The sequence below is a fragment of the Notothenia rossii genome (assembly GCF_949606895.1).
Source record: "Notothenia rossii genome assembly, chromosome: 6".
Lineage (NCBI taxonomy): Eukaryota > Metazoa > Chordata > Actinopteri > Perciformes > Nototheniidae > Notothenia > Notothenia rossii.
In genome coordinates this window covers 83,388,117-83,403,116 of record NC_136909.1, presented here as the reverse complement: position 1 = coordinate 83,403,116, position 15,000 = coordinate 83,388,117, and the positions used below count along the sequence as shown (strand labels likewise).

The 15,000-nt window shown below is 40.7% G+C and overlaps 1 protein-coding gene across 1 annotated transcript in view; it reads left to right on the top strand.

The window, feature by feature from the left end:
- LOC307044667 (echinoderm microtubule-associated protein-like 6) overlaps positions 1-15,000 on the top strand; it is a 52,632-nt gene that overhangs the window by 13,414 nt on the left and 24,218 nt on the right. The window contains 8 exon segments of the mRNA XM_079689978.1: positions 2,931-3,090; positions 5,100-5,198; positions 5,520-5,588; positions 5,986-6,171; positions 7,957-8,092; positions 12,573-12,646; positions 13,278-13,405; positions 14,601-14,733. Coding sequence (XP_079546104.1) covers positions 2,931-3,090; positions 5,100-5,198; positions 5,520-5,588; positions 5,986-6,171; positions 7,957-8,092; positions 12,573-12,646; positions 13,278-13,405; positions 14,601-14,733 — 985 coding nt within the window.

The following is a 15,000-nucleotide window of genomic DNA, read 5'->3' as shown; positions in this document are numbered from 1 at the left end:
GGTGTCATACTGGCATAAGTCAAGAAATAAGTTTAGTAGGCAATCCAAATTCACTTACATAATTCCAATTTATTTTTGGTATAATATTCACCTTTCCTATAGTGTGTTCTAAAGGTTTGTGTGCATGTAAATGGTCTGCAAATGCCCCTCCATTGAACTCCTTTGTTTACTTCCTGAACACATTGACATCATTGTGTAACACTCGCTTTAAAAAAATTCTATTGGCTAGCGCTCCAACACATTGTACGTGATAGGCTAAGGAGCGGGACATCTCTAAGTGGTTGACCAATCACAACAGAGCCAGCCAGCTAACCAATCAGAGCAGACTGGGCTCTGGTTTCAGACAGACGGGTGAAAAGCATGGATGTATAATAAGAACTGGATACAGCGTGGGAGGCGGGGCCTCGTTCATTCCAATGAGAGTTGCTCATTGGCGCATGAAGACAAAATGGCCCAACTTTTGAGAGAGCGAAACGTCACGAAAGTAATCATATAATCTGTTCTTATTGTGCATCCATGGGTAAAGGTAAAACTCATGTAGTACTGAACACGTCACATGAACATGCCGGGCGGCGCGGTCCCGTGGGTTAGATCCGCGTTCATAATGCAGAGGAAAATAACTCAGAATAACGTTATTAGCAAAGAAATTAGCACATTTTACAACTTTAGGACCGAATGTTTTTAATAAGGGCTATACAAGTGTTCATACTGGGTAGTTTATTTAGTTGAAAACAAATTATCCAACGATTTACAGAAGTCTCTTTCCCAATGTTAGTCAATGGGAAAAAGTATTTCCGGGCCCAGCGACTGATACGGAAGTGTAGTACCGCCATTTGGCCACAACGAATATTTTCCTCAGAGTCCGGCGCACTTCCTGGGGGCTTGGTGAAAAGAGGTGCTCAAGCACAGGCAGTATGAGAAGAAAAAAAATCTGAAACACACACATAAGCATGTTGATACTTTCAAAATAAAAGCCCTATGTCTTAAATGTGTAGAAACAAAAGAAAAGCTTCTGATAAATAATGATGACTATATTTTTTTAAAGGAAGTTGTCATGTATCAGGAAACAGAGATATGATGGCAGGTGTGTGTATGTGTGTGTGTTTTGTGATGTTTGACCTTGACTCTTCAGTTGTCTCAGCCTCTACTGCCCTTGACGATGGAGTTGTCATGGCAACCAAGGCAGCAGGAAGGCCCATTGGCTGGCTGGTTGTGGATGAGGGGCGTGTGTGGGTGGGTGTGGGTGGGTGTGTGTGTATGTGCAGAGCAGACAGCATCAATGGGGCTTTATGGCTGACACACCTGTTTCTATTTCTGTTCTATGTTTAACACGCATCTGCAAAGCAACAGTGACCTTTCCCCACCACACACACACACACACACACACACACACACACACACACACACACACACACACACACACACACACACACACACACACACACACAGCACACACACACACACACACACACACACACACACATATTCACTATATTGGCAAACTATTTGCCATTGTTGCCAAAGTACAATTGTGTTTATGAATAGAAAACTACATATGAAAATGTGTAAACAAAATATTTATTAAAATGATTATAATTAATCCATAATTAATAATGTTATTAATAACAGTAACAAATGATAATAATCATTATAATAATAACAATATTGCTATAATGTATTGAAGTGTTAAGTAATTGTGAGGGTATTTTAGAAACCTGTGATGGCTTATATTAGAATAAATAAACAAAAGGTCTGTTGGTTTCAAATCTGCTGCTCAGTGAAGTGAAGAGGGAGACGCCAAGGTCACTTCTGACACACACACACACACACACACACACACACACACACACACACACACACACACACACACATACACACACACACACACACACACACACACACACACACACACACACACACACACACATCAAACATCAGGGATCATTACTCCATCAACGTAGTATAGAGGAGACTGTTTGTGTGTGAGTGTGTGTGTGTGTGTGTGTGTGTGTGTGTGTGTGTGTGTGTGTGTGTGTGTGTGTGTGTGTGTGTGTGTGTGTGTGTGTGTGTGTGTGTGTGTGTGTGTGTGTGTGTGTGTGTGTGTGTGTGTGTGTGTGTGTGTTTATAATGATGCCATTAAGCAGCGAGTGTCTTTATAGCGATCTCTTTGTAAAACACAAAACACTTTTTATAAACCCGTCTCTGTCTCCCTCGCTACCGAGAGATAGCGAGGGAGACAGAGACAGGTTTATAAAAAGTGTTTTGTCTGAACTAAAAGTGGATCTAAGGACACATCAAATTATTTTCTATTTTTGTGTCATATTTGAAGTTAACAGACAGAAAAATAAAACATGTTTGTGGTTGTATTTAGACCCTTTTTGTCTGTTTAGAGTCTCTAGTCCTTGTGTTACTATTTTTGGTTCTTTTGAGACTATTTGTAGTCATTTTGCATGTCTTTGTGTCTGTTTGTAGATAATTGTGTGCATATTTGGTGTTGTTTTTTCCCCTTCTAGTCATTTTGTATCATTTCCAGGTATATTCTGTCTCTAATTAGTTGATTTGTTACTTTTTTAGTAGTTGTGTGTCTCTCTTTGGCCATATTATCTGTCTCTGTTTTTGCTCATTTTGCACATCGTGGTCATTTTGTGCTTTCTTTTTTCACATTTTCGGTTTATTTGTGACTCCTTTTACTCCTTTCACATCTCTTTGTGGATGTTTTGTGGCTCTTGGGGGTCCAATTGTTTCTCTTTGTGTTCATTTTTTAGTTTTGTTTTGGTCATAGCTCAGGTAGTTTTATGTATTTGTATGCCTTCCCAAGAAGAAATGTTTGCAAACGGAGCCTCTGGCCCTTCAGCCCAGTAATCGATCCATGATCAGATGGTAAAATGTTGAATATGTTTATTTATCTAAGTCTATCTCCCCCCACCCAGCCTGGCGTTGCACCCTGAGCGCGCCCTGGTGGCCACGGGTCAGGTGGGCAAGGAACCCTACGTGTGTGTGTGGGACTCCTTCACCGTGACCACCGTCTCTCTGCTGCGCGACGGACACACACACGGCATCGCCTGCCTCGCATTCAGTGCTGACGGACAGGTGACACACACACACACACACACACACACACACACACACACACACACACACACACACACAGTGAGCCAGATTAATGATGCATGATGTGATTCACCCAGCACACCTATCTCTGCGTGTGAGGGGCCAACAGATGGTTTTTGTCATAAAAGGACACTCATACATCAACTTAAAGGTCATAGAATAATAGTGCACCACACACACACACACACACACACACACACACACACACACACACACACACACACACACACACACACACACACACACGTTGAGAGCAGGACAAAGGAGGGAAAGGACAAATTAAGATGATAATTATTGTAATTTATCACTTTGGTTCTGTAACTTGGACAATTGGTGGCTGTAAAAGGGCAAGACACAACACACCTGATGTACACAAAGTTCACACACAACATAGACACTGAGGAAAGCTCAAATACATGTCTGTGAAGTCAATTTATTATCCCAAAATATATAATGTTAGTACAAAGTTAGCATGGTAAGGGCAGGCTATAAAAAAGGATGCTTGTGCATTAAGCAAAATGTTTAAAGTGGATTTTGCTGAGGAAGACAACAATCCAACCTCAGGCTTCTATATAAATAAATAAAATGCATGACGTTTTGCTTTCTTTAGCTCTGAGGACATATACAAGACCAAAACAGAACAAGGCTGAGTTGTGAAGGGACTGTAAAAGATCCGCTCTGATGTGTCGGCAGTTTTTGCTTCTGGCCGGCAGCTGTGAGTAAATCAGATTAAACATAGAATCAATAAAATAATCATAAATCCATCTGAATAATAAATCAAGTGCTCAGGCTTCGGTGCAGCTGATTTATTATGAAGATCCTGAAACACTTTTAATAATGCCTTCTGCACTGCTGCTGCCCTTCAAAATCAAATGTCATTTGGAGCTGCTAAAATATCTGTTTTGGTCCGAATTTGACTTCAAATCAATAAATAATAACTTTAACTTTATCTTTTAAACACAATGCTTTGAGTAAACAAATAAAAGCCCTGAAAAATAAACCAACACCGGGTTCATTGCTCAATATATGACTACATTTTTTAATTAATGTTTATATATATGTAATCCAGATGGTTCATATGTCTTTAAAGGGGACCTATCATGCAAAATTCACTTTTTTATGTCTTTTATACATAAATATGTGTCCCCGGTGTGTCGGGGAACTCACGCAGCGTCAGAAAATAAAAACCTTTTCCTCCTTACACAAATCTCTAAAAACGGGGGTTCAACGGAGCTGATCCAGATGTGCATCCGATATGATGTAATATCTGAAATGTGGACCAACGGGCCTATCAGAAACATTGCTATCAGAAACAATGCGTGACTGTTTTGGACGTAATATGGCTAACCTGTACTGGAGAGCATGTGTGTGAAGAAGCAGGAAATAAAAAGGAACTCACCTTGTGGTATAACCGGCAAGAGAGAAAGCCTTTGAGCTCCATACTGTTTCAGAAATCATCCCTGATAATCCATGATATGGCGTTTCATCACGGCAGTATTTAGTTTAGACAGTAGCTGCCGGGTCCCGCATGAGCTCAGCCCCCTCCTTTAAATTTGTATCAATGTTTTGTTAAAGCTTTATACAACAAATCAGCACTTTTGAAACAGGAAGTGAAATAGAGGGATATGAGGCATGGCTAGAATGGGTGATCTGTTTTGTATTTTGAGCAAAACACTTCATAGACATGTTTTTTATATATTTTTATATATACCATAGAGACCTATGTTATTGCCTAAAAATAGAATGATAAAGTATTAAAATCTCCAACATTTAAAGTTCAAATATATAGTATATACAATTTCAAGAGACTTCTCAATTTTTTGCATTTCATCAACAAGGAGACTTTTATTTTAAAAGTATCTCTATTTCCCCTGCATCCCACTATATTCACACATGCAAAGTAACACATGATTCATATTGTAATGATATAGTTTAAGTAGTTCAATGCAACTGGTTTAATATTATTATTCTTATCTCTTTTTTTGCAGCGTTTAGCCTCGATTGGCCTCGATGCCAAAAACACTTTGTGTATCTGGGAGTGGAAAAGAGGAAAGATCCTCGCTACAGCCACCGGACACTCAGACAGGGTGTGTGTGTGTGTGTGCGTGCGTGTGCGTGTGCGTGTGCGTGTGTGTGCGTGTGTGTGTGGCCTAGCATTACTATACTTGTGGGGACCTAAATCTGTTTACACAGTCACGTATGGAGAAATGCATGTAAGTCAATGTAATGTCCCCTGAAGTTATGTATACATCGTATGTGTGTGTGTGTGTGTGTGTGTGTGTGTGTGTGTGTGTGTGTGTGTGTGTGTGTGTGTGTGTGTGTGTGTACATCTGTGTGTGTGCATGCGTCAGTGTATGTGCATGCGTCAGTGTGTGTGTGTGTGTAATAACATCTTCTCTGTCCTCCAGATTTTTGACGTCAGTTGGGATCCGTGTCAACAGAGCCGTCTGGTGAGCTGTGGAGTCAAACACATCAAGGTAACACAACACACACACTTAAATTAAAACACACACATAAACTAATACAAATACACACACACGTAAATACAGCTCCAGGTGGAAAGATAGTATTTAAAACACACATGTAGATGTTTTTCAGCAGCTTTAAATATTTGGGACTGTAGAAATAGCATAATAGCATTACACAAAGCCTTATTTAAGGTAATGAACTGGGGACGTTTGATCCCGTGAAATCTATTAGTTACATTTACCGAATCAGGATCAGAATCAAGTTTATTGCCAGGTACGTTTACACATACAAGTAATTTGCTTTGGTGTCTGGTGGTGCGAACATAAACAATACATTTTTTTAAAAAGTGTTGTACCCTATGTCTCTTGTTATCTGTCTGAATATGTCCCCCCTCTGTCTCCGTAGTTCTGGTCTCTTTGTGGAAATGCTCTCACTCCAAAGCGAGGGATTTTTGGGAAGACGGGTGACCTGCAGACCATCCTGTGCCTGGCATCGGCTAAAGATGACCTCACGTACTCCGGGGCGCTCAACGGAGACATTTACGTCTGGAAGCTGCTCAACCTCATCCGAACGGTCCAGGCTGCACACGGGGTACGTTTTTAAATCCATTAAAATAAATAAAGCTTCAGTCAAAAACACGTTCCTCTTGTCAGTTCACCAGCAGAATATCTATTCCTGTTGGCTCAACCCTATATGAAGTGCAGTAAAATAATTGAGCTCAGTTTGTTATGCCTGGATCTGCCTCAACAACTGTGTTTTTACCACATTTTGCCATTAAGTGTGGTGTATAGTGTATGTTTATTTTTGTTAAAACACTGTATATGCCTGTTAAGAAACTTTCCACTTAAGTTTTCCAATCATTTGATAAGAATCTGCTGCCAAAGGAAAGAAATATAACACAAAACCAGGGCTGCCAACACTCACGCATTGAGCGTGAGAGTCACGCAATTAACCCATATCTCACGCACTCGCGCCACACTTGCCTTTCCTCACGCTAAGTTTTCGTCCAAAATAAATGTATATAAAAATGAATTGAAGGAACAGCAAACCGAGCGGTCTACGAAATGACACGGTCTTCTGGCTTAGTTCAGTAAAGTTGTAACGATATTGGGAGATTCTGATTTCACGGATCAATAACTCATTAACAAAACGTTATTCAGACACAAATGACATCTCCTAAGTACCGTGGTAAGGTTGACAACGAACTACAATCACATTTTGATCAAGAAAAGCCAATATGCGCCGTCCTCCGAGCTGGACACATTACATTGGTCTCTATCCGCAGCCGGAGAAGAAACGAGTGCTCAGGGACCGTCTGCAAAGTGCAACTCCGAAATAAATTAATACAATAATATTCAATCACTATTATACAGCTTATTACTACCAAACTCACAACACACATCAATAGTCTCCTGTGTGTCATACTGCAGCAGAGAGTTTTGAAGAATATGCTTTTGAATAATTTTGGGGAATATTTATAATGTAAAATCTTCAATAAATATGGCATAATACTATTATACAGTATATTTCTACCAAACTCACTATTTGCATTGTTGTTGTTAGCATCTGGTTAGCTAGCTGCGCTAACGGATAGAAGCTGTTTCTCAAACAATGAGAGAGCTCTCTCCTGTCAGGCTGAGAGAGATAACTACAGCTCAGTGAGATAAGGGACTCTCTGTTTAGATAGTTAACTTTAGTCTAGTTATCTCAGTGGGTCTTAAACGTTTTGGTCACCATTTATGAGAATAAATGAAAAACAGTTATGAAATAGACATGACAGTAAATGACAGTAAAACAAGAATACAGTTTAAAAGGGGAGTGATTTGTAAAATATCCATAAAGAAAAAGAAAATCTGTTTCCAGTTCTGTTTCATATGGGTGTTGAGAGAAGTATCCTTAAATTATTTTTGCTCTCAAAATGTACCAGGTTGATGCATTTAACTTCAATATTTAAAAAAAAAATCTTCCCGGGGGAGCAGGCCCCCGGACCCCCCGGAGGTGAGGACCCCCCCCCCCCCCATCTTATAAAATAGCACTTTACCTCTGCTTACACCTATATGCCATTTATGCTGTGAGCTGATTATCGAGCCTTCATTGCAAGAAACGCGGGGACACTGTGTATACGTATTCCATTGTACATTAATGGGAAACCGTTTGTACATGTTCAATAAATTTTTTAACACTGTACACATGAACGATTCTTTTTTCGGTTCACCAAAAAAAGATCTCACTCCAAGCTGAACTCAAATGTTGACAGCCCTGACAAAACAGACCTATATATCCCTATCTACTAATTAAAGTTTAAAGAAATCAGCCACAAAATATTCAGTTTGCAGAAATATTCATTGGTGTGTGTGTTTGTGTGTGTGTGTTCAGGCCGGTATCTTCAGCATGTATTCCTGTGAGGAAGGTTTCGCCACAGGAGGCAGAGACGGCTGCATCAGACTTTGGGACCCAGACTTCAAACCCATCACCAAGATCGACCTTCGAGAGGCCGAGCAGGGGTACAAAGGTACTCGGCAATAAAAAAAACTATAAAAAAAGCTAAAATATTATATTAATTTAGGTTGAATGGACAATATAGAGCCCTTGTATATGTGTCTGGCTTCAGGAGACTACGGCCCGTCTACACTACAGGCATGAAAAAATCCTGAAGCTGGGCGTGTCTGAAGCTTGGCGATTTTTTGCGAGCAACCAATCACATGAATCTCCCGCCCCCGACATACAAAGCAATAGCAATGTTAAAACGAAGTAAACTGGATATAAACTCTCCAAACAGGTGAAAAAACTATCCGTTTCACCCACTGTCTCTGCCACCTCCCTCCATGCCTGGTTCCTCCGGTTTGTATCCCGGTAAATAGTTCTGGTCGTAAAGAATCGGGTGATTTGCTACCGTAATATCTCGTTTGGAATATGAGGAAATGAACTGCGGTCTGGCTCTCCCAGCTTGCACGCGGTTTGATTGGCTGCGCTTGCACTGGCGGGATTTGCATAAACGGGATTTGATTGGCTGATGCCAATCATCGAGCCTCAAAAGTTGAACATTGTTCGCAATGCTACTGAAAAGTAACGTTAGCATGGTTAGCAATGCTACTGAAAAGTACGCAAAAAGTGGCGAGAGCATAGTTAGCAATGCTACTGAAAAGTAACGTTAACATGGTTAGCAATGCTACTGAAAAGTAACGTTAGCATGGTTTGTAATGTTACCAAAAAGTAAGCTTAAAATAGTTAGCAATGCGACTGAAAAGTATGCAAAATGTTACCTAAGCACAGTTAGAAATCTTTAAATGCAACTAGCTGTTTGCTTCTCCTCAACATGAATATGTGTTTATTATACAGTTTCTGAAGGATGTTTTAACATTTACTGCATTTTTAGTACTGAAAATACCAGTTTATTATTTTGAATTGGTTCTGTCTTACCACAAGCAAATAACAAAAAACTGCAGACGCACCTGATTTTTTGCAGCAAAACAACAGTAAGAAATTGTACAACCAATTAAGAGCATTTTGGATTCATTGAAGTCTTAATTTCAGACATCAGAGACTTTTTAAGCACCAACCCCGATTTCTTTTTTAAACGTTTAACAGCTGGAAGATATCTCTCACTACTTGTGTTGTGTGTCTGTGTGAGACATGTCAAGCTCTTCTCTTAATGAGAGCTCTGGCCTTTCTTTCTTTTTGTGTAAACCTGCTTCAAACCCTATTTAAACCCACAGAGGTGAAATATCACCACATCTCTGTTGCCAAAGGCAAACTCTGCACGTCATCCTGCTCATTCAGTCTCAGACTCCTTTGTTAGTTGAAGGTTGAGGCGCTTTAGAAAAAGATGCAGAGGAGGAGATAACTCGAATCCTTCACCTCTATTTCATCTTTTCCCTCTGAAGATATTTGTGGGGGAAGATTGACAGGTCTGACCTGATTTTCAGTTTCTCTTCTGAAAGTTTCTGAGAGGAAGTTTTCAGGAGAGCTGGGGGTGTAAAAGTTTATGAATTTCTTGAAAAAGCCCAGAGATGGTGAATGTTGAAACTCCTGAATGCCATCCTCCGGAGGTTATTCACTCAGGAAAAGCTGCAGGCTTTAACCATGAAAGGGGTCTTCTCCTGCTGATGTTCAGGTGTATATCAGTATGTAGTGTCTCTACTTTAAAGAGTCCTCTCCTGCTGATGTTCAGGTGTATATCAGTATGTAGTGTCTCTAATTTAAAGAGTCCTCTCCTGCTGATGTTCAGGTGTATATCAGTATGTAGTGTCTCTACTTTAAAGAGTCCTCTCCTGCTGATGTTCAGGTGTATATCAGTATGTAATGTCTCTACTTTAAAGAGTCCTCTCCTGCTGATGTTCAGGTGTATATCAGTATGTAGTGTCTCTACTTTAAAGAGTCCTCTCCTGCTGATGTTCAGGTGTATATCAGTATGTAGTGTCTCTACTTTAAAGAGTCCTCTCCTGCTGATGTTCAGGTGTATATCAGTATGTAGTGTCTCTACTTTAAAGAGTCCTCTCCTGCTGATGTTCAGGTGTATATCAGTATGTAGTGTCTCTACTTTAAAGAGTCATCTCCTGCTGATGTTCAGGTGTATATCAGTATGTAGTGTCTCTACTTTAAAGAGTCCTCTCCTGCTGATGTTCAGGTGTATATCAGTATGTAGTGTCTCTACTTTAAAGAGTCCTCTCCTGCTGATGTTCAGGTGTATATCAGTATGTAGTGTCTCTACTTTAAAGAGTCCTCTCCTGCTGATGTTCAGATGTATATCAGTATGTTGTGTCTCTATTTTAAAGAGTCCTCTCCTGCTGATGTTCAGGTGTATATCAGTATGTAATGTCTCTACTTTAAAGAGTCCTCTCCTGCTGATGTTCAGGTGTATATCAGTATGTAGTGTCTCTACTTTAAAGAGTCCTCTCCTGCTGATGTTCAGGTGTATATCAGTATGTAGTGTCTTTACTTTAAAGAGTCCTCTCCTGCTGATGTTCAGGTGTATATCAGTATGTAGTGTCTCTACTTTAAAGAGTCCTCTCCTGCTGATGTTCAGGTGTATATCAGTATGTAGTGTCTCTACTTTAAAGAGTCCTCTCCTGCTGATGTTCAGGTGTATATCAGTATGTAGTGTCTCTACTTTAAAGAGTCCTCTCCTGCTGATATTCAGGTGTATATCAGTATGTAGTGTCTCTACTTTAAAGAGTCCTCTCCTGCTGATATTCAGGTGTATATCAGTATGTAGTGTCTCTACTGGGACATGTCTCCATGCTTTAATGTTCAAAAAGCTTGTTATTTTTCTCATACTGCTGTGCTGCAGCACCTATTTTCACCCTCTGTCTGAAACCAGAGCTCAGTTGGGAGACAAACTCCCTCGGGAGAGAACACAGGGATTTTAGCCTTTGCAGACCATTTGCATGCACCAAGATTATTGTATAACACACTACAGTGAAGGAAAACCCCCAAAAGCATACATGTATGAGTATTTTAATGTCTTTGTGTCCCTAAATAATCCACTTTAATCTACAAACATTTTTTTTCCAGGAATTTTAAACCATTTCTTTATTTATTTAAAATGAGTTTAGTACTATTTGTTTCCCCCTACAATGTCTCTAATACAGCATCTGATGAAACACTCCATTATGTTGATTACAATGACACATCTCTCTGAAACATTTGGGATAATGTGTACACAACTCAACAAAACATAACATACATAGAAAACACAAAAATAGGTTCAGTCGTTTTTATATATTCAAACCTTATACCTTTAAAAAAAAAAAGACCTGTTTGTATTCAAGCCAGACAAGAAAAGCATGATTTAATTTGTCATCATGGCTGCGCTCCAGCACTGCTGACAGATGTTCGGGCAATATGAGAATAAACAAAACCTCAGTGAGCAACAGAACAAACACCAATAACCCAAAGTCTCAGGAGCAGAGAGTGAGGAGGACGAGGAGGTGTCAACGTGAAATGAAAGCAGGTGATAATCTGTATTTTCTCACATTCTGCAGAAGCCTTTCCTCTCTGGCTGCTATCAACACCTCTCAGATAACATATTAGAGGTCCTTCCGACACCGTAAAGCCTGCAATTTGCTCCATAAACCGATCTGGTTTCAGGTTGTTTTGGCTCCTGACTCCGCAGAGAGGAGTTTCTAACAGAGTTACAGGAAACCTCCGATGCTGAGTCCAGCTCTCAGCGACAGGAAGGCTCTGACGGACGAACACCAGGCTCTGCTAATCTCATTTTAGATCCTGGGGAACAGGAGAGGGAACAAAGTGTGTGTGTGTGTGTGTGTGTGTGTGTGTGTGTGTGTGTGTGTGTGTGTGTGTGTGTGTGTGTGTGTGTGTGTGTGTGTGTGTGTGTGTGTGTGTGTGTGTGTGTGTGTGTGTGTGTGTGTGTGTGTGTGTGTGTGTGTGTGTGTGTGTGTGCGTGTGTGTGTGTGTGTGTGTGGGGGGGGGGGGGAATGTGCGTGCGTGACATCCTCCTGTCTTGACAAGTTAAAAAAGTATTCCTTTTTTACAGTATTTATAGTTAAATGGAGAAAATATATGTCCAAACTTAATTTATATCTAATATTTTGCACACAAAATCCTCAAACCGTGCGTGTGTGTGTGTGTGTGTGTTCGTGTGTGCGTGTAAGATAAATAACTTTTATTTAATTAAATTCCAAAGTGCTAGGAAACGTTCTCTTTGTGTTGCTGTCCTTCTCCTGCAGCTCAGCAATAAAACACAGTGAGGAAAGTGAGTTAATGAGAGCTAAGCAAATCAAAAACAATAATCATCGCTCTGGTTTCCTGTTTTTAGAAGTTTCTTGACTTCCGGCTAGATTTAATATTCTCTAAACAAGAGAGAACTACAGTAGCTTCACATGTTCAGCCTGTTCTCTTCTTCTTTAACTTAATAACCTCCTCAACATCCGTCTCAACACTGAGCACCAAACAGAGTTGTTTCTCCAGATATTCTGACAGTTTTTTCCCAGCTGAATGAATCTTCTCTCTCTTCTCTCTTCCTCTTCCAGCTTTATCTATTCGCAGCGTCTGCTGGCGGGCCGACCGGATCCTGGCAGGAACGCAGGACAGCGAGATCTTTGAGGTGATAGAGGAGTCTAAAATATATATGTGCATACAGTAAGCAATGCATGTAAATTGCCCCATTTTCAGTTTTAAACACGCAGTTAAAGTTGAGTATTCAAAGTTTAAGTTCAAAATATCTTAAATATTGTCCTGTACGTATAATAATTAGTCTACAAAGCTGTGTCCTATGTAATGACACAATGCTGCATTGATTTACAGTCATCGAGTCACATGACATGGTTTGTTGCATTAAGGGTCACGTGACTTCTGGAGCACTATTACAAGAAATGAGAAGCTAAAAGTAAAGAAACGAATTCAAGAAAACTTCTAATACAAAATATTATTGTCTGAATGAAAGGAATCGTCTTGGGGAATTTCATGATTGATTAGTATCAGTAAACATGTCTACCTTGTTCTCATGTCTGCACTATTTCTGCTCTGTATATAGACTATTCTGCACTATTTCTATTCTATTTTATTTACTGTGTGTGTGTGTGTGTGTGTGTGTGTGTGTGTGTGTGTGTGTGTGTGTGTGTGTGTGTGTGTGTGTGTGTGTGTGTGTGTGTGTGTGTGTGTGTGTGTGTGTGTGTGTGTGTGTGTGTGTGTGTGTGTGTGTGTGTGTGTGTGTGTGTGTGTGTGTGTGTGTGCAGGTGATGGTGCGGGATCGGGACAAGCCCCTGCTGATCATGCAGGGTCACAGCGAGGGAGAGCTCTGGGCGCTGGACGTTCACCCCAAAAAACCTCTGGCCGTCACCGGCAGCGACGACCGCTCCGTCAGGTCAGTGAGAAGAGATCTGCCAACGAGGGGAAGTTAGGTTCAGGTTGGATTCTCAACAGGAATTCACTGCGATCTTCCTTAGTTTCACAGACTGTTGGCAAGTTTCCAAGCCCTTCACAAAGTAGGGACTGTTTTAATGATGTTTTTAATACCTTGCCCATCCATCCATCCATCCATCTTCTCCCGCTTATCCGTGGTCGGGTCGCGGAGGTAGCAGTTCCAGCAGAGAGCCCCAAACGTTCCTTTCCCTGGCCACATCAACCAGCTCTGACTGGGGGATCCCAAGGCGCTCCCAGGCCAGCGAAGAGATATAATCCCTCCACCTGGTCCTAGGTCTACCCCTCGGTCTCTTTCCAGCTGGACGTGCCTGGAACACCTCCCTAGGGAGGCGCCCAGGTGGCATCCTAACTAGGTGCCCGAACCACCTCAACTGGCTCCTTTCGACGTGAAGGAGGAGCGGTTCAACTCCGAGTCCCTCCCGGATGACCGAACTTCTCACCTTATCCCTAAGGGAGACACCAGCCACCCTTCGGAGAAAACCCATCTCGGCCACTTGTACCTTGCCCATATTAGTGAAAATATTGCTGGGAAAAACATTGTGACAAATGTGTCTTGTGGGGTGCGACCTTTTGGATAACTTGTGCATCATGAATTGATTTAACTAAATTATTTTAATAGAAGATCAATTCAGTTTTTTCAATGGGTCTCATGTCATTTGACCTTTAGCTTATAATCAATGCAGCGTTGTTTTAATTGCATTAGCCAAATAAGACCTCTTTTTATTGGACTTTTTTCAATTTATGTGAATATTTTAAAGAAGAAACTGAAGTTTTTGAAGCCCATGTTCCAAATCAATGCAGTTTTTTATATATTTATTAGGTATTTTATTGAATATTTAGCTTTTTCTTTAAATAAAACTTAGATTTTGTTCAATAGTGTCCATTGCATGTGACCTTATGACTTCAAATAAATGCAGGATTGTATTATTTCACTGGACAAATAAGACACACCTCTTTTTATTGGATTTATTGTTTTCTATTTTCATATGAACATTTTGAAAAGTCTAATTTATTTTCAATAGCTGTTATATGACACAGTGGCTCCATATCTCTATAAATGTTTCTACGTGTGTGTGTGTGTGTGTGTGTGTGTGTGTGTGTGTGTGTGTGTGTGTGTGTGTGTGTGTGTGTCTCAGGTTGTGGAGTCTGGTGGATCACGCCCTCATCGCTCGCTGCAACATGGAGGAGGCGGTGCGGAGCGTGGCCTTCAGCGTGGACGGATACCAGCTGGCTCTGGGCATGAAGGACGGATCCTTCACTGTGCTGAGAGTCAGGTAGCACACACACACACACACACACACACACACACACACACACACACACACACACACACACTCACTCGTTCACTCTCACTCTCACACACTCTGCTAACTCCCCTTGTGCTCTGGAAACCTCATCCTCAGAAACGTAATTCAAATGAGTTTTATTAAATCATGTTGTGGTAACACTTTATATACACAAATGTCACTAATTGCTCATTAGAGTTTGTAGAGTACTGGTCCATCATGTTCAATATGTAAATGTGGAAAAAGCTAT